At 23.1% G+C, this 21,587-nt stretch overlaps 1 protein-coding gene across 1 annotated transcript; it reads right to left on the minus strand.

Moving 5' to 3' along the window:
- Positions 1-2,298: 2,298 nt before the first annotated feature.
- LOC122512590 (histone deacetylase complex subunit SAP130-A) lies at positions 2,299-21,206 on the minus strand. The gene is made up of 10 exons (XM_043628505.1): positions 21,030-21,206; positions 17,510-17,818; positions 16,994-17,229; positions 14,368-14,740; positions 13,383-13,586; positions 10,436-10,781; positions 9,644-9,790; positions 6,784-7,266; positions 2,966-3,159; positions 2,299-2,734 (listed from the first exon to the last, which is right to left on the minus strand). Exons 2-10 carry the CDS (start codon positions 17,807-17,809, stop codon positions 2,486-2,488), a joined length of 2,532 nt encoding a protein of 843 aa, XP_043484440.1. The 5' UTR covers positions 17,810-17,818; positions 21,030-21,206; the 3' UTR covers positions 2,299-2,485.
- Between the last annotated feature and the right edge of the window lie 381 nt (positions 21,207-21,587).

Here is a 21,587-nt window from a genome sequence, read left to right on the forward strand (position 1 = left end):
TTTTAATAAATTGTGAAAATAAGGGTGGGTAATGTAGAGTGCTGAGTGTGTAGTGTAATTTGCGGTAGTGTAAAGGAAAGGTATGTTGGTATAGAGTAGTGAATGTGTGAGTGATAAAAAAGGTAAAAAAGAGAAGTGTGTTTTGTGAGGTTAGGTTGCTTGAAGTGAGAGAGAGGAGAGAGAGACAGTGGAAAAATTTTGAGCATTTGAGTGATAAGGTAGATTTCTGGAATGGCTGAGTTTGACTCAAGTAGTGTTAGCGAGAATGAGAAAAAGGCGCGGGTATTTGAAAGGGGAATAGGAAAGAATGGAAAAAAGATGACGTGTGAGGATTGCATGGATTTGTTAGAATTAGTATGGATGATGAAGGACGCGATGGATGAAGGAGCGAAGAGAGTAAGGGAAAATTTGATGGATATATGTGAGGATGGGGAATCAAGGGACAAAGAGATAGTGGAAATTGAAGAGAGGTTGGAGAAATTGCAGGAAATGTGGAATGAATGGGATAGTAAGTGGAAAAAGGATAAGGAAAGCATGTGGAGAAGAATGAATGGATTAGAAAAATTTATAAAGGAAGTGAATGAGGGGACTGAGAAAGTTGAGGGAAGTGAATATGAGAGGTTAAAGTGGAAAATGGGAGATTTGTCAAGACGAGTGGATGTAGTAGAAAATGAAAAAAGGAAAAAGAATGTAGTGATCAGAGGTATGAATGTAGGTGTGTTGGAGGGTAAAAGAGCAGTGGAAAAAGTGTTGGCGTGGGTGGGGGTTAATGTCTCAGTGAAAATGGTACAAGCGTTAGGAAAGGGTGAATATGGGGTACCAAAGTTATGGTTGGTGGAGTTGGGTAGTGAGGAAGAGAAAATGGATGTAATGAGGGTGAAAGGAAGACTGAAAGGAAGTGTAATAAGAATAGATGAGGATAGATGTTGGAGAGAGAGAAGAATGCTATGGCTATTGAGAGAAAGAGCGTGGACGGAGAGAGTGAAAGGAAAACAGGTAAGAATGGGTAAGGATTGTATTTGGGTGGATGGGGTAAAGTATGTTGTGGGGGAGGATATGGGTGGAGTGATGGAAGTGTGTAAAGTGTGATAGACAGGTATAGGCTGAGAATGAGGTGAGAAGATTTTGCTTGGATGGATGGATGGATGCATAAAAGTGGATGACTGGAGCGTGTAAGGGAGGTGAGAAAGCAGGTTTTTGAAAAAAGGGTGGGCGAATTGGGTTGAAGCCAGCATGGGCATAGAAGGAACTGGAAACGGAAGCCCGGCACTGGCGATAGGTTAAGAGCGTAAGGTAGAGAGCGTGGAGAGAGTTGCGTTTTTTAGGTTAAGTTGTATGAAGAGAATGTTTAGTTGTAAGGATTTTTGTAAATATAGGTTAAGATTGTTATGTATGTACTTGGGAGTCTCGAACCCTACCTATTGTAGGGAGAGTAAATAAACTATATATATATAATAAATTGTGAAAATAATTGAATTCATTAGAAAAATTTTATTGTTTTTTGAAAATAATTGAATTCCTGAGAAGAATTTAAAAAATTTTTTAAAATAATTAAATTTATATTTATTAAATTTAACATATTCTAAAGCATAAAAAAAATTTAATTATTTCAAGAAATTTTCATTAAAATTCCTCTGAAAATAATTAAATTTTTACGAAGAATTTCCTTAAAATTCCTGAAAATTATAACAAAATTATATTTCAAATAGTTGGATTTTTTTAAAAGAATTTTAAACAAAATTTGTAAAATTAATTCAATTCTTTTAAATAATTTTAATCAAAATTTCTGAAAATAATTAAATTAAGGTCAAGAATTTTATTAATATTATTGAAAATAATTTATATTTCTGCGAAAGATTAGAAGAAATTTTGAAAATAATTGAATTCCTTAGAAGAATTTTATTAATTTTTTAAAATAATTGAATTTATATTTATTAAATTTAACATATTCCAAAGCATAAAAAAATTTAATTATTTCAAAAAATCTAATTAAAATTCTATACTGAAAATAATTAAATTGTTTACGAAGAATTTTCTCAAAATTCTTGAAATCATAATAAAATTGTATTTCAAATAATTGAATTTTTCTAAAAAAATTTTCTAAAAATTTCTGAAATTAGTTAAATTCTTTTAAATAATTTGATCAAAATTTCTTCGATAATTAAATTCGGCCAAGAATTTTATTAATTTTTTGAAAATAATTTCTTCGCCTTTCTTTTCAATTTGTAATGAGAAAAAGAAAAACTACTTATTATAAGAAAGCAAAAAAGGTATTATTTATAGAAAGAAAATTATTTGTTAAACTTACAAAATTGTTTTTTTTTTATTTTAATCTTTAAAGATTTAATATATAGATATTCTGATAGATAAAAAATACGACCTTCTCTTCTTCTTCTTCTTCTTGCTCTCAAAAAAAACATTCATTCAATTTTTTTTCTGTTTCTCCCCTCAGTTCATTCACTTATTTTTCTATTTCTTCTACTTTTCACTTGTCGCGCTTCTTCTGTGCTCGTTTATTGCCGCAACGTTCCAAAATTCCACGCACATGTCCTTGATGTTGAAAAATTGCCACCAATTGCGTTCGCGCCTCATTCATTCCCTCACTTATTAAACTACTTCTCTGCATGTTGCCCTTTATCAATTCATTTGCACGTTCAATTCCATCGTCCTGTCGGCCTCTCACATTTTGCTGCGACTCCAAAATTGACAGTGTCGATTTTAGTTTCTCATGCACCTGTTTGGAAAATGAGAAAATAGTATTAAAAATAATGACAAAAATAATAATTTTGCAATTATATTAAATAGAAATTTAATTATCTTAACAGGATTGCCAGAAAAATTTAATTTTGTTTCTCCCTGAATTTTCCCTGAATTCCGTGACCTGTGGCAACCCTGCTAAATAAAAATTTTCCGTGTTCTTTTCGCTTGAAAAAAAAATAGGAAGAAAAAATAGCAATAGACCCACTTCTTTCTCTATTTCGGCGAGATCCTCCATTTGCGCGCTGAGATGATAGATTTTCCATCCATTTAATTTTTGAATGACTTGCTTTTGTTGCGCCAATTCGGCGACAGTTGGTCTTCTCTCCTCCTTGGGTCTCACGTCACTCGGCCTCCTGTAATGATGCAATCTTCCACCCCATCTGTTCTTCCAAGACGTACCTGCAAAAATTCAATTTCGACAAAATTATATTTTACAAAGTTTTTACGGACAAACAAAACTAAAAAAAAGGTTTCTTTTTCAATTTTTTTTTAAATTCAGGGTTGCCACGAAAATTTAATTTTGTTTTTCCCTGACTTTTCCCTGATTTCCAGACAAAATTTTCACTTTCTCCCTGACCCTAAAGAATATACCGATTCACTCCAAAAATTATTTGATACTCAAAGAAATGTTCTATTACATTTATATTTACGAATTTCTTTAAGTGAAAAATTATTCGACAACATCAATAACTTCTTTTTAAAATAAATACTTAATCGTTATTATTTTTCTATAGGAATTAAGGATTTCAAATCCAAACCTTCGAAAATTAAACAACTTATCAAAAATTGTTATAAAACATGAAGAAATCGATCACTTTCTTCACGTTTTATAATAAATTTAAAATGACAGAGTGATAAAATCATTATTTTATATTATAAGAATATTGCAACTACAAATTCAAATTTTCAAAGATTTTCATTTTTTAACCCTTTTCAAAATTCACGCTATGATGCTTTTAATATTCAATTATAATTTCAAATTTTAAGTGAAATTCATTTTTAATCAATTTTTATTAGAAAATTTTTCGAGAATTCAATTATTTAAATACAAAGATAAATAATTTATTAAATAATTGACTATTTTTTAAAATTGAATTTTTTTAAAGAAATTTTTAAAAAATTCTAAAAATAATTGAATTCTTTCGGCGAATTTAAAAAAAAATTATAAAGAATAAATGCAATTTTCTATCAGTTTATGTAAAATTGTACATAAAAAATTATTGAAACTCTGCTATAAATATTGTTATTTATAAAAGTAATTTAATTCTTGAAACGAATTTTATTAAAAAAATTTTAAAGCATTGAATTCCTGTGAAGAATTTTATTTGTGAAAATAATTGAATTCCGGAGAAAAATATTATTATTATTTATAATATTAAATTAATTTCTTGTGAAGAATTTTATTCAAATTTTTTAAATAATTGAATTTCTCAGAATTTTTTATAACATTTTGAAAATAATTAAATTCCATCGACAAAATTTCATTAAAAAAATTGAAAATAATTAAAATCTGACGAAGAATTTTATTAAATTCTTTTTAAATAATTGAATTCTTGTGAAAAGTTTTATTTTTGAAAAAAATTGAATTCTTGGGAAGAATTTAATTAAAATTTCTTAAATAATTGAATTGATTTGAAGAATTTTATTTTTTAAGAAAATAATTGAATTGTTTCGAAGATTTTTACAAACTTGACAGTAAAATTGTAATGTCCATAAAGAATGTTATATTTTACGAAAATAATTGTATTCTACAGTCAATTTTATTATAATTTTTCAAATTTATAAAGCATTTTATCTCAAAATTTTTGAAATAATTGAATTCTCGAGAAAAATTTTATTATTTATGAAAATAATTGATTTCTTACGAAGAATTTTATTCAAATTTTTTTCAAATAATTGAATTCACATAAAAAAATGTATTATTTGTGAAAATAATTGAATTCTTAAGAAGAATTGTATTGGAAATAATTTAATTGAATAGGAAAATTTTATTAAAATTGCAATTTTATTAACAAAATCTTATAAAGGATTTTGTCAAAATTTTTTTAAATAATACAATTTTATTAATTCGATTGAAATTATTCTATTCTATTCTAATTAATATCGAATTGAATTTCTGTGGAGAACTTAGTTATTTTTGAAAATAATTGAATTTTGAAAACAATTTTATTAAAACGTCTAAAAATAATTGAATTGTTGTGAAAAATTTAATTAAAATTTTTAAAAATAAATAAATTCTTGACAATTATATTCAATTTTTTTTTTTAAATAATTGAATTCTTGTCAAGAATTTTATTATTTGTCAAAATAATTGAATTTTTATCAAAAAATTAAATTTTGAAACTTTTGAAAGCAATTGAATTCTTTAGGAGAATTCTATTCAATTTTCTTTCAAATAATTGAATTTATTCAAGAAGAAATGTTATGTTTTTGAAAATAATTGATTTATTGCCAAGAATTTTATTATTTTTAATAATAATTGAATTGAATAATTTAATTAAAATTGTATTCAAAACAGTTGAATTTATGCGAATTATTCTCAAGAATTCAATTAATTTCAAAACGAAAAAAGTACTTCAAATTAATACAATTATTTTTTTCAAATTTTAATAAAATTCTTTAAAACGATACAAATTATTTTTATAAAAATAAAAATTTAATCTGACGAAGAATTTTATTAAATTTTTTTTTAAATAATGGAATTCTTGTGAAAAGTTTTATTTTTATTTTTTAAGAAAATAATTAAATTGTTTCGAAGATTTTTACAAACTTGACAGTAAAATTGTAATTCCTATAAGGAATGTTATATTTTACGAAAATAATTGTATTCTATAGTCAATTTTATTATAATTTTTCAAATTTATAAAGCATTTTATCTCAAAATTTTTGAAATAATTGAATTCTCAAGAAAAATTTTATTATTTATGAAAATCATTGATTTCTTACGAAGAATTTTATTCAAATTTTTTTCAAATAATTGAATCCCATAAAAAAATGTATTATTTGTGAAAATAATTGAATTCTTAAGAAGAATTGTATTGAAAATAATTGAATTAAATAGGAAAATTTTATTAAAATTGCAATTTTATTAACTAAATCTTGTAAAGAATTTTGTCAAAATTTTTTTAAATAATAGAGTTATTAAAAGAATTTTATTTAAATTTTGCGAAATAATTGAATTTCTCAGAACTATTTTTTTCTATTCTTTGAATATATTTGAATTCTTTCGATAAACTTCATTATTAAAAATTAAAAATAATTGAATTGGAATAAAAAATTGGAAAGTAATTGAATTCCTGTGAAGTTTTTATTAAAATTTCGTTTAAATAATTGAATTCTTTTGGAAAATTTTATTAAAATAGTAGATATTAAAATTAATTGAAATGAGGAAAATTTTTGAAAATAATTGAAATTTTGCCAAGAATTTTATTAAATTTTTTGAAAATAATTGAATTTCGGAGAAGAATTGTATGATTTATAAAAATAATTGAAATTTTGACGAGAATGTTTATAAATTTTTGAAAATGATTGAATTTCTGTAATCATTTGTTTTTAAAATTTCTATTTGAATTGATTAAAAGTTGAAATTTTTTCAAATTTCATATTGAAGCCTTTGAAGTTGATCTATTTATGCAGATTTGAAACGCAACTCTTTTGAAATGTAATTAATTTTGAAAATTTTGAAGTAAAATTATTCATTAAATAATTTTTGAGTAATAATTTGATGATAGTTGTTGAAGAATGAAGTTCTTTAAAAAGAAATTATTGTCAGAAAGAGAAAAAATTGAAAGTTTTGTATTAAAATTCTTGTCAATTTCATAGTTTGTGAGGCAAACAAAAAAGACACAAAAATTCAGAATTTTCATATAAATTCTAAAACTTAAATTTTTTCCAGTACTTTTAATAAAAATCCCTGACTTTTCCCTGAATTCCCTGACTTGTGGCAACGCGGAAATTACAACAAAGAAAACATTTTAAAAAAAAATATTTTGTTAAATTCTAGAGAAAAAGAAGAGAAATTACCCAATAAACTGGGAGTCGGTCTTGTCCTGACCGGCGTCGCTTCGTTCGCCTCTTGCTTAATTGGAAAATTCGCCTTCTTTTCGCTGGCATTCTTATCCCGTTCCTTCTCCTTCTCCTCCTTCTCCTTCTTTATTTTCTCCTCGGTGATGAAATGCATTTCCTCGTCGGTGCCGCGCGATTCCGTCAATTCAACGCTCGACAATTGCTGTTTACGTGGTTTCTTCCTCGGCGACATTTCCATCGCCGGTCCAAGACTAAGATTCAAGTTCATATTGATATTCATATTGATTCGCGTTTGTTCGGGCTCCTCGTCGAGACCTGGCGACGACGTTGCCGAGACAGTCGTTGATCCTGAACTTTGACAACCGCCAGTGTCACGGTCAGCGCGTGGCGAACCGGGCGGACTCACGCATGTCGTCGACGTCGTCGTCGTCGAGGTTAGTGGTAGATTTGCAAGCACTGGTGTCAAATTTTTCGCCACACCTTGAAAAAAGGGGAAAAAGATTAAAAAATTGGAAATTTTCATCAAAATTTTAATAAAACTTCAAGAAAAAATTGAATTTTTTACATTATTCTTTAAAAAATTCTACAAAAAAATTCAATTATTTTCTAAAAGTTTAATAAATCCTTCAAAATGATTCAATTATTTTTAAAAAATATAATAAAATTTCACGAAAGAGTTTCTTAATTCGTTATAAAATTTTCCAAAAGAATTCAATTATTTTCTAAAATTTTTTAATAAATTCTTGCTTCGAAACAATTCAAATTATTTTTATAAAAAGTAAAAATTCTTTGCGAAAATTCAATTATTTTCAATAAAATTTCACGAAAGAATTGAATTTCTTTCTTAATTCGTTATAATACTTTTTGAAAAAATTCAATTATTTTTGAAAACTTTACTAAATCCTTAAAAATTAAATAAAATAAAATTTCAATTAACAAAAAAAAAAAAAAATCTTTAAAAGAATTCAATTCTTGTTAAAAAAAAATTCTTCACAAGAATTCAATTATTTTCGAAAATCTTAATAAAATTCTTGGCAATAAATCAATTATTTTTATAAATTATTAAAAATCTTCGCAGGAATTCAATTATTTTCAAAAACTAATGGATTTCTTCACAGAAATTCAATTATTTTTTAAAATTAGTGAAATTCTTCAGAGACATTAAATTATTTTCTAAAATTAATAGATTTTTTCACAGAAATTCAATTATTTTCCAAAAGTATTAAAATTTTTAACAAGAATACAATTATTTTCAAAAATTAATAAAATTCTTCACAGAAATTCAATTATTTTCTAAAATTAGTAAAATTATTGGCAGGAAATCAATTATTTTCTGAAATAGTACAATTCTTCGCAGAAATTTCATTATTTTGAAAACTTTTAATTAAATTCTTCACAGAATTTTAATTATTTTTAAAAAAAATTAATAAAATTCTTCGCAGAATACAATTATTTTCAAAAATTAGTAAAATTGTTCACAGAAATTCAATTATTTTTTTAAATTAGTAAAATTATTGGCAGGAAATCAATTATTTTCTAAAATTTTATTAAATTCTTCGAAACAATTCAAATTATTTTTAAAAAAAGTAAAAATTCTTTGCGAAAATTCAATTATTTTCAATAAAATTTCACGAAAGAATTGAATTTTTTTTCTTAATTCGTTATAATATTTTTTGAAAAAATTCAATTATTTTCTAAAACTTTACTAAATCCTTCAAAATTAAATAAAATAAAATATTAAATAAAATTCCAATTAAAAAAATAAAATTCTTCAAAAGAATTCAATTCTTGTTAAAAATAAAATTCTTCTTAATAATTCTTTTATTTTCAAAAACTAATAGATTTCTTCACAGAAATTCAATTATTTTCAAAAAGTTAGGAAATTCTTCACAAGAATTCAATTATTTTCAAAGATTAGTAAAATTCTTCACAGAAATTCAATTATTTTTTTAAATTAGTAAAATTCTTCAAAAAAATTCAATTATCTTCTAAAGTTAACAGATTTTTTCACAGAAATTCAATTATTTTCAAAAATTAATAAAATTCTTCACCGAAATTCAATTATTTTTAAAAATTAGTAAAATTCTTCAGAGAAATTCAATTATTTTCTAAAATTAGTAAAATTATTGGCAGGAAATCAATTATTTTCTGAAATAGTACAATTCTTCGCAGGAATACAATTATTTTGAAAAGTTGTAATAAAATTATTCGCAGATATTCAATTACTTTAAAAAATTAATAATAATATTGGCCTGAATTCTATTATTTTCACAAATTTTAATTAAAATTCTCCTCAAGAATTCAATTATTTTCAAAAATTAGTAAAATTCTTTAAAGAAATTAAATTATTTTATGAAATTAGTCAAATTCTTCGCAGGAAATAAATTATTTCCAAAAATTAGTAGAATTTTTCAGAAAAATTCAATTATTTTCCAAAATTAGTAAAATTTTTCACAGAAATTATATTATTTTCGAAAATTAATAGATTTCTTCACTGAAATTCAATTATTTTCTGTTTTTTTTTTTTTATCAAAAAAACTTGGAGAAAATTCAATTTTTTAGAATTCATAAGAAAATTCTGAATTTTTTTGTCCTCAAAATGTTGAAAAGATTTCATTTAATTTACTAAAAATTCCTGATTTTTTCCTGAGAAAAAAAGGAAAAAACTCGGCTTAATTTCCATTTCTTAATATAAATTTTTTCCAATTATTACAAATTCGAAAAAAAATTTTAACTTTTGAAACAAATTTTTAGAATGAAATTTTCCGTGTCATTCTCCGACTTTTTCCCCTGAATTTCCTATTTTCCCTGACCGTTAGACATCCCCTAAATTATGAATTTTCGAAGAAAAAAATACCTTTAGCTGGTGAATTGTCATGATCTCGTTTTCTTAAAATACTCGGCCTCGGCGAAGCGTTCGGTTTGTGTTGAGGTTCCTCATATCCTGACTCAACCAAAAGCCTCACAGGTTGCACAGTTGCCGGTCTATATTGCGAATAAGTCGCTGGAAATTAATTGACAAATAATTATTTTAATTTTCCCTCAAATTATTGTTTTTTACAATTTTGTCTCATTCAGTTTTATTTCTTTACCTATTTTTACACATTTAGTTTTATTAATTAATTTATTTAGTCAGTAAGTTCGTTAGTTATTTAATTTGTCAGTTAGTTTATTAATACGTTCGTTAGTATTTTAATTCGTCAGTTAGTTTATTAATTCGTTCGTTAGTAATTTAATTCGTCAGTTAGTTTATTAATACGTTCGTTAGTATTTTAATTCGTCAGTTAGTTTATTAATTCGTTCGTTAGTAATTTAAATCGTCAGTTAGTTTATTAATTCGTTCGTTAGTAATTTAATTCGTTCGTTCGTTAGTCAGTAACTTTATTAATTCCTTCGTTAGTCAATTAATTAGTTCGTTAGTCAGTTGGTTAATTAATTAATTCGTTCGTTAGTCAATTAATTTGTTCGTTTGTTAATCAATTAATTAATTTGTTCGTTAGTCAATTAGTTCGTTCGTTAGCCAGTTTGTTAATTCGTTCGATAGTCAATTAATTAGTTCGTTAGTCAGTTGGTTAATTAATTAATTCGTTCGTTAGTCAATTGATTCGTCAGTTTGTCGATTAGCAGAAATTGAATTGAATCAGCAAACCTTGGACGGGTGGCGGTGTATTGCTAACAATAGAGCTATTCGTGGAACTGGAGACCCCAGTGGTGGTGACAATCCTCAACGTCGATTGCTGAATCGATTGTTTCGGCTGAATCGTCTGCGCGACATTTAATACTGGCGTCGTTTTAATTGTCGCCGACGTGGTGCGCGTCGGTGTCAACGGCAGCGGATGCATCGAGATTCCCGTGATTCTGGCGACTGACTGCGGTCCAGGTTGCGCCACGCGTGTCACATTCGCCGTGTTCGCCTGCGTTGTTATCACCCGCGACACTTGCCCTCCAAGCGTCGACACTGAGGCCACAGTTTGCACGACTCGAGGAATTGTCGGCTAATGAAAAAACAAAAATTCATTTTAATAACACTCTCTCCCTCTTCTCCCAAAAAAAAAACGTATTTTTCGATTCAAATTACGAAAAAAGTCGAAAGTATTTTCTTAATTCAGTTTTTTTCCTTTTTGTTAAAAATACGACTTTTTTCCGTATTTTCAGAAGAGTTTTCAATTCTGATTCTAGATGAAAAAGAAAATCTTGTTTATTCTGCTAAATGAATGAATAAGAATAAAATGTTCACTTTTATTACTTAGATAATAAAACTTATTTTTCATTTTATTCTTATTTATTCTAATTTTGTTTTTACTCACTTTTTTTCTTACGAATTTTAATTATTACTAGCAAATATTACGTGGAACGTGATATAAAATTTGTTATTATGAAGTAAATTACAAAATTTTTTATTTACAAATATAAATTCTTGAATGATTTCATAATCAAAATTTTTTAAAATATACTTATTAAGTACATAATTAATTATTGTTGTTTATATTTTTATAAATTTTAATATAATTCTTCACGAGAATTCAATTATTTTTTTTCCATTTTTAATAAAATTTTATAAACGAATTTCACTTTTTTTTTTTAATTTTTAATAATATTTTTCGAAAAAATTCAATTTTTTTAATTTTTAATAAAATTTCACGAAAGAATTCAATTATTTCCTAAAATTTTAATAAATCCTTCGAAACGGTTCAATTATTTTTTGAAACAGTAAAATCTTTGCAAAAATTCAATTTATTATTTTTAATAAAATTTTACTAAAAAATTCGTTTTTTTTTTTAAATTTATTATATAAAATTTTTCAAAAGAATTAAATTATTTTCAATACAATTTTAATAACTTTCAAAAATCAAATATTTAATTACAATTATTAACAGACCCGATTATTTTAAAAATTTGAAAAAAATTCTCTGTTTAATTGAATTAATTTCAAAATTTATAATTTTAAATTATTAAAGAAACTCCAACATTTTAAAAACAATTCAAATAAATTCTTCAAAAGAATTTAATTATTTACAAAAACTCTAATAAAATTGTTTAAAAGAGTTTAATTTTCTATCAATAATTTTAATGAAATTTTAAAAGTAAAATTATTAATTACAATTATTAACAAAAACGATTATATTCAATAAATTAAAGAAATTTTTTGAAAGAATTGATTTATTGTCAAAACCGTTAATAGTAAATATTCTTCGAAAAAATTTAATTATTTTCTATATTTTAATAAAATTTCATTGAATGAATTTCGAATGAGAAATTTCAAAATGTTCTTAAATTGAAATCTTTGAAATTCTAATTGCCGTAAAAGTATAATATATAATATTAAAATATAAAAAATTATTAATTTGTTAGCTTCCTTCAAAATTAAAACTTTTCAATAATATTATTCAAAAATTCTAAAAAATATTTTAATTTTGAGACTTGCAGTTAAAATTAACATAAAGAATTTTTCAAATAATTTTATATTGAAAGTATTTCGAAATTTTAACCAAATAAAGAACAATAAGTAATTTAAATATTTATTTTACAAAAATTATTGAAATTTGAAAGATTTAATTTGGAAATTTTAAAAGTGGTTTTTGAAAAATATTAATTAAAATTTTTTCAAAATTGTTACCCGGAAATAATTTTTTTAAAAAAATGGAACAATTAGAAATTTTGTAAAATTTTATTAAAATTAATTTTATATTTTCATCTTTAAACATTATATTTGTAAATTTAAAAAATTGTATTTTTTAATATAAATTATTTTATGAATTTACAAAAATTATTCCATTTAAATAATTCAATTCTCGTCATTGAATTCTAATAGGAATTGATTTAAAAAAAATTTCAGTTAAAATTTTAGAAAATAATTAAACATTTAAAGCGTTTGGACAAGAATTTTCGGAATGAATTAAATTTTAAAATATTTTTATAAATTAAATTCTTTCGAAATTTAAGGGAAGCAAAAGTATAAAAATACCTAAATTTTTATTTCAAAAAAATTATTAATCACATTATTTTTCTTTCAAAAAATTCTTAAAGTTTTGAATAATTTTATTCGGAAATTCTAAAAAAAAAAATGGAATTTTGGAAGAATTACAGTTGCAATTTTTAGAAATGCTTTAATTTTAAAAGGTTTTTCATTGAAATTATTTGGAATTTTTCATTTCTGTGGAAAAGTAAATAAGAATAAGTTTCTAAATTTTTGTTTAACAAAAAGTAGATATTGAATTTTTGAATAATTTAATTTAGAAATTCGGAAAAAATTTGTTTCTTGAAAAAATGTAATTAAATTTTTTTAAAAATAGTTATTCTATTTTTGAAAATAATTTTAAAAACTTGAAACAATTTTTATTTCATTGAAATAAATTTGATATCTTATTTAATGAATTTTATTTGTTTACTTTTAAAACTTATTTTGAGATATAATCGTATTTTTGAAGAATTTTAATTGAAAATTTGAAAAATAATTGAATTTTAAAGAATTAAACTTAATATTACCTATTATTATTATTAAAATTTAATAATTTTATTCGTATTTATTTAGTAGAATAATAACGATTTAATTTTTTTGGGAAAAATTGGGAAATTATTTTGAGTTGTAAAATTACCGGCTGCTGGGGGAGAACGATTCGACTGACAGTGGCGGAAACATTGGTTGTCACAGGTGTTGTGCTGACAGTGACTTGTCTATTGACAACCGGTTGAACGGAAGCAACGCTCGTTATTCTGCTGGGAGCTCCAATAACTGGCGCCGTTACCGCAATGCGACTCACCGTTGTCGCTGTTGTCAACGTTCGCGTTGTTTGCGTCAACTGAAACATTTTTTTTTCAAATTTCAATCAACTGAAAATATTTTTATACAATTTAAATCTAACTTAACTAAAAAATACCAACTAAATTAATTTGAACTGTGGTTCAAATTAATAAAAACTCTGTAAGTCAATTTATTCCGAGGAAATAAATAAATAAAAAAAAAAAAAATAGGTAAAGATAAAACATTAATATAAAAAGGCATAAAATAAAGAAAAATACAGTAGAAATAGAAATAAATATAAAAATACAATAGAAATAAAAGTAAATAAAAAAGTACAATAGAAATAAAAGTAAATAAAAAAGGACAATAGAAATAGGAATAAATATGAAAATACAATTGAAATAGAAAAGAAATATAAAAATACACCAGAAGTGTAAATAAAAAAATATTAAAGTAGAATAAATAAATAAATACACTAAAAATAAGTTTTACCTGGAACAGCGATAAGTTTCTCTAAAATAGCGAAAGCTTTAACTGAAACAACTAAAAATTTAGCTAATCTAGTGAAATTTGTTGCTGTTCCAGGTGAATATTTTCTTCCGTGTAGAATTAGAAATAAATACGAAAAAACAATAGAAATAGAAATAAATACGAAAAAACAATAGAAATAGAAATAAATACGAAAAGACAATAGGAATAGAAATAAATACGAAAATACAATAGAAATAGAAATAAACACGAAAAGACAATAGTAATAGAAATAAAAACGAAATGTAAATAAATACGAAAATAGAAGAGAAATAAAAATGTAAATAAATAAATAAATAGAGAAATTGTACCTGAATTGGTTGAGAGATTGTTCTTGGACTTTGCGAGATTTGAGGAACACTGTCCTGGGGAGTCGGGGGCCTGGCCTGGGGCAGAGGCAAGCGGGGAACGTTGTTGTTGGTTTGAAGAACGGGCGCTCGCAGCCGGCAGGGTGCTCCGCCCGATACGCCGGGAACTGCAGTGACAACTGCCGTTTGGACGGCTTGAACCGGACGACCTGGGGTCGGAGTGACGATGCGTGGCTGCTGACTGCCACTGTAGACCGTCGACGCCATTGTTGGCCGCGTTACTCGCTGCACAATCGGCAAGGGATGTCTCTGCGGTGGCACGTACAAATACGGCGTCTTCGTGGGCCACTGCGGACTCGCGACTGTAGTGCTCACACTGAAATAACAGAAAAAAAAACAATTGTAATTTTTATTATAATTTATTAATTTAATTATCATTATAATTATAATATTATAATCTATGTAATTATTATTAATTTAATTTAATTATAATTTATTAATCCAACCGAAAATTGATACAAAAAAGGTCTAAATACGATTTTTATCATTTTATTTTATTTTTTGCTTCCCCATAGAGGAAGAATTGTATTTTATTTTATTCATGGACGGGACTAGTTTTATTATTTTTAATAAAAAAGAAATCATTGAAAAGCGGTTTCAACAAAGAGATTAACAACAAAAAAGAGTTTCAAATAATAAATAAGAGAAAATAGTAAATACAGTAAAAAAAGGAGTAAATTTGGTAATTAAATTTCTAAACAATAAAATCGGTCAAAATTGTAATAAACAAAAAAAAATTTTTAAAAAGAAGTAAAAAAGTAAAAAAAAATACTAAGTAAAATGGTAAACGAATAATAAATATGTTAACAAAATAAAAAAAATAAAACAGTAAATGTAGAAAAAAATAATAAATAAAATAAAAATAGTCTCAACAGAACAAAAAAAAAAAATTGGAATCTAGAGAGAATAAGAAAAATGTTAATCTGAATTAATAATCGTTGTATTGAATTTACTTATTATTATGTTTGCTTTTTGTTTCCTAAATTTTTTAATGATAATTTATAAGTTATGAAAATAATTAAAATCTTGGTAAGAATTTTATTAAAATTCTATTATTAAAAATAAGTGACTTCTTATAACGAATTTTACGAAAATTTTTCAAAATAATTTTATAAAAATTTTTTAAAATAATTGAATTTCTACAAAGAATTTTATAAATTATGAAAATAATTGAATTTCTGCAAAAAATTGTATTTTATTTAGAAAAAGATTTTAATTTTTTCAAAGAATTTTATTAAATTTTTAAAAATAATTAAATTTCTACTATGAATGAAATGAATTTTTGAAAATAATTGAATTTCTACGATTAATTAAATTAATTATTGAAAATAATTGTATTGTTGCAAAGAATTTTTTCTAATTTTAAAAAATAATTGAAATAATGCTCAGAATTTTTTTAATTGAATTCCTGAGAAGAATTTTATTAATTTTTAATTATTATTTTTTATTAAATTCATGAAAATAATTGAATTTCTGTAAAGAATTTTTTTTAAACTGAAAATAATAGAATTATTGGGAAGAATTTTATTAAAAATTTTTAAAATAATACAATTCTTTCGAGAAATTTCATTATTTATCAAAATATTTCAATTCTTTTAAAGGAATTTAAATAATTTTATTCAAATTTTTAAAAATAATTTAATTATTGCGAAGAATTTGATCAAAATTTTTGAAATTAATTGAATTCGTCTAAATAATTTTATCAAAATTCCTGAAAATAATTAAATTCCTGTAAAGAAATTATTAATTTTTGAAAGCAATTGAATTTCTGCGAATAATGAAATTAATTTTGGCAAATAATGGAATTCCTATGAAGAATTTTATTAATATTTGAAAATAATTGAATTCCTGTGAGGAATTTTATTAATTTTTGAAAATAATTGAATTTCTGTAAAGAATTTTATTAATTTGTGGAAATATTTGAATTATCTTGAAGAATTTTATTAAAAACATCTTAAAATATTGAAATTCTTTCGAATAATTTTATTCAAGTATTGATAAATAATTGAATTATTGCAAAGAATTTCATTTAAATTATAAAAATAATTGAATTCCTGTGAAGAAGTCAATTAATTTCTGAAAATAATTGAATTCCTGTGAAGAAGTCGCAATTAATTTTTGAGAATAATAGAATTTCTGCGAAGAATTTAATTAGTTTTTGAAAATAATTGAATTTCTGGGAAGAATTTTATTAAAATTTTTGAAAACATTAAGTAATTATATTTAATTTACAAATTAGTTAATAATTGAATTTAAAAAATTTTTGAATTCGAAATTATTCAGAAATTAATATTTATGCTTGAAAATAAATTTTTGTTTTCTAATTTTCATAATAATAATAAAAGGAAATAACATTTGCTGGTGTAGTAAATATAGTAATAACAGAAAAATAGATAATAATGGTAGCAAATGTAGTAAAAAATAAAAATGAGTAAAGAAAATAAGAGTAAAGTTCTAATAAAACAAAAAAACTTTGAATCTATAGAGAATAAGGAGAAGGATAATCAAATATGTAGTAAGAGAAAAAAAGAGACTTGAGAGAATTTCGATGTGTAATTATAATAATTACCCGGGTCGTGAAATGGGAACAGTTTGACCCGCGGTTGATCGGACAATTGGAGTCGCGACGGTGGCTCTCGGCGATGAGATGTTCGCCACAGCTGCTGGACCCCTGGGGACGTGATAAGTCGCCGGAATACTCGTCACAACTTGCTGTTGTTCTTGGCTCGATGGCTGGTTCGATTGGCGTTCAACATTGCTTATCATATTTGGACTTATTATGCGAAGAGGACTCATTTGACACAACTGAAAGTTTTTCCCAAAAAATTATTACACTTATTACATTTTTTCTACTTCAATTAATAAATAAGAAAAGTCAATAAATAAACAAACGAAAAGAAAGAAGAAAGGGAAATAAATAGGAAAATGAATAAACAAATGAAGTGAAAATACAAAAATAAAGAAAATACAAGAAAAAAAATAATCAAATGCATAAAATAATATAACAAGAAAATATTTCAAAAAAAAAATAAATATGCAATTATAGAAAAATAAGAAAATAAAGAAATAATTGAAAATTACTCACAGTGGCCGTTAATTTATTTGAATCGGTTGACGAGACAATATTGGAGGGAATTCCGGGCTTGGCGAGGGAGAGTTTTTGATTTAAATCAAGTGAAACTGATTTTCCAACGAGTGTTGTTCCGGATTGTCCAACATTGCCAATAATTGCCTGCGTCGATTGAATTGTTTGAATATTACTTTGAATAACATTTTGAGTGCTTTGCACTGTTTGAATTGTTGTTAAGTTCTGAGCAATTGTTTGTACTGTCGCTTCAGGTAGACGTTTATCACCGCCTTCGCCTGTATTTGTATTCACATTCATTATTTATAACTGTAAAAAAAATTAACAATGTTTATTAAATAGTCTTCGAAATATTTTAAGTCAAAAAAAAAATTAATACTTAATGATAATTTAACAAAAATCATAAATTAAACAAATTTAATTAAAAATAATAAAGAAAATTATATTAAAATTAAATAAATATTTAAAAAATATAAAATTAAATAAAAATATAAAAAAGAAACAAAAGTAAAATTAAACAAATGGGAAAGATAAGAAATTAACAATAAATAAATAAAAAAGAAAGAAAATTAATAATAATTTGCTTACTGTTTTATTTATTTATTATTAATTTTTCTTTATTTATTTATTGTCAACTTTTTGTTAATAAATAGTTGTAAATAAATAAACAGGAAGCAAATAAAATAATAATAAAAAAATGAAAGAAAATTAATTAACAATAATAAATAAATAAAAAGGAAGAAAATTAACAATGATTATAAAAAATTCAAAATAAATTAAACAAACAAATAAAGAAAACAATTAACAAAAAAAAATAAAAAATTAAACAAATAAAAAAGGAAAAAAATTAACAATAAATAAATAAAAAAAATACAGAAAAGTAATAAAAAATAAAGAAAATAAACAATAAATAAAGAGAAAGAAAATTAACAATAATTATAAAAAATCAAAATAAATTAAAAAAACAAATAAAAAGGAAACAATTAACAATAAACAAAAAAGAAAAAAAACAAGAAAAAAAAAGAAAAAAAAATTAATTAACAATAAATAAAATAGGAAAATAATTAAAAATCGATATAAATAATTAACAACAAAAAAATAAGCAAGAAGATTGCCAATAAATAAGTAAAAAATAGAAAGGAAGTAAATTAATTAACAATAAATAAATAAACAAGTAAATAAGAAAGAAAATTAACAATAAATAAATGGAAAATTAGAAAAAAGAAGCAAAATAATTAACAATAAATAAATAAAAAGGTAAAAAAATTATATATTAAATAAAAAGGAAGTAAATTAATTAACAAAAATAAATAAACAAATAAAAAGGAAGCAAACATAAAAACAATAAAAAATGAAAGAAAATTAATTCACAATAAATAAAAAAGATGAAAATTAATTAACAATAAATAAATAAAATAGGAAAAAAATTAACGTTAATTATAAAAGAATGAAAATAAATTAGAAAAACGAATAAAGAAAAAAATTAACAATAAAACAAAATTCAAAATAAATTAAGAAAGTAAAAAAGGGAAAAACTTAACAATAAATAAATAAAAAGACAGAAAATTATTAATAAATAAAAAAGAAAGAAAATTATTATTAATTTTCCGTCTTTTTTTTATTTATTGGCAATTTTTTTGTTAATAAATAATTGTTAATAAATAAACAAAAATAAGGAAGCAAATAAAATAATGAAAGAATATTTATTAATTGACAATAATAAATTAATAAATAAACAGGAAGAAAATTAAGAATAATTATTCTTAATTAATTATTCTATTATTTAATTAATTATTCTTAAAATTAAGAATAATTATTATTCTTAATTTTCTTCCTCTTTATTTATTAATTTATTATTGTCAATTAATAAATATTCTTTCATTATTTTATTTACTTCCTTATTTTTGTTTATTTATTAACAAAAAAATTGCCAATAAATAAAAAAAAGATGGAAAATTAATAATAATTTTCTTTCTTTTTTATTTATTTATTGTTAAGTTTTTTACTTTTTTTCTTTCTTAATTTATTTGGAATTTTTTTTATTGTTAATTTTTTTCTTATTTGTTTGCCTAATTTATTTTCATTCTTTTATAATTAACTTTATTTAATTATAAATTTTTATAATTATAAAAATTTAAAATAAATTAAACAAACAAATAAAGAAAAAAATTAACAATAAACAAAGAAAATCAAAATAAATTAAGAAAATAAAAAAGGAAAAAGAATTAACAATAAATAAAAGTCAGAAAATGAATAATAAATAAAGCAGAATAAAAATTAACACTAAATAAAATAGGAAAATAATTAATAAGAGATAAATAATTAATAAAAAATAAACAAGGATGAAAATTAACAATAAATAAATAGAAAAATAGAAATGAAGCAAAATAATTAATAATGAAAAAATAAAAAAGAAGCAAAATAATTAACAATAAATAAATAAAAAGGAAAAAAAGAATATCTGTAAATAAAAAGGAAGCAAATTAATTAATAAAAATAAATAAACAAGTAAAAAAGGTAGCAAATTAATCAGTAATTAATAAATAAAAAAGAAGATAATTAATTAATAATTAATAAATAAAAAGGAAGTTAATTAATTGACAATATATAAAAAATAAAATTAACAACAAATAAAAAGGAAGTAAAACAAAATAAATAAAGAAGAAAAAATTATTAAATAAATACATTTAATTAATAAAAAAAGTAAATTTATGTTATAAAAAAGTAAATTTATTTAATAAAAAAAGTAAATTTATTTAGTAAAAAAAGTAAATTTATTTAATAAAAAGAATAAATTTATTTAATAATTAAATAAAGAAATTTAGGTATATATTGAAATAAATAAATAATAAAAGTGGAAAGCAAATTGACTAATAAACAAAAAAGAAACAAATAAAAATCAAACAGTCGAAAATGGAATCAAAACAACAATATACTAATAACCAAAAAAAATCTAAATTAAAATGAATCAAATGCAACCAAAAAAGGAAAAAAAAAGATATCAAAGCACGAACTGAATGAAAAGAACATAAATATCGTTCATTGGCATCTTCTATGTTTTATGTTTACATAACTCGAGAAATATAAACTTTCAGGAACGAAAACCAATTTTACAGAAACTATACAAAAAACAATTCTTTCCTCTCGAAATAAAAAGAAAACTAAATATTTTATTCTCTAATGACTAATTTACACATTTTCGTAACATTTAAATTGACACACAAAAAAAAAACTTAAGATTTTGATAAAACTTTGATTGTAGGTTAAGAGATCAAAAAGTGACAGTTTGGAGGTTAGATTCACTTGGTAAATAAATGAAAAAAGAGAGAAAAAGAGAAAGAAAGAAAAAAACGGAGAAAAACAAGAAAAACTAGATTAAAAAACCAAATTACAACTTTTTGTAAATTTAACAATGTGGAAATATTTTTCAAGCTGTTTTCTTTTCTTTCGTTTTTTCATTCGTTGGTGTGTGTGTATATATAGAGAAAACTTGTTTCATACGAAAAATTTCACCACTTACCTTTTATTATTAACAACACAAACTATTTGTTAGATTCTCCTAGGATCCCGGTTGTTTATTTTTTTCATAAAATAGACGAATTTCATTGATTTTTTCAAAGAAAATGTAATTTTTCGGGAAAAAACACAACTTTGACACATTATGCGTGTATGTGACAACTGCTCTGGAAATTTTTTTAATTAACACAGCGTTCGCAAGATGGCGCACGTCATTTATTCCGGGGGAAATTTGTTTCCCCCAAAAGAAGTTTTTTTTTCAAACACTTTTCTTTATTCGAAAAATTTACTAAATTTACTCAAGATTGACACGAATTGTACTAAATCTGTTTGTTTTATTAATAAATAACAATTATTTTATTCACCGTTACCGTAAATTATAAATTGAAAGCGGGAAATTATAAACCCCCCCCCTGACCCCTCCCCTTCTAAACTGCGCGTGCGCGTAGTAATTTTCAAAAATCGAAAATTACGGTATTTCGATTTTGCAAAATGATGATTGTAATTATTTAGATTTCTTTTCTATTCACTGAGTTTTAATATTTTCTTTCGTGAACAGGAA

Source organism: Leptopilina heterotoma, unplaced genomic scaffold (assembly GCF_015476425.1).
Source record: "Leptopilina heterotoma isolate Lh14 unplaced genomic scaffold, ASM1547642v1 Lhet_123, whole genome shotgun sequence".
Lineage (NCBI taxonomy): Eukaryota > Metazoa > Arthropoda > Insecta > Hymenoptera > Figitidae > Leptopilina > Leptopilina heterotoma.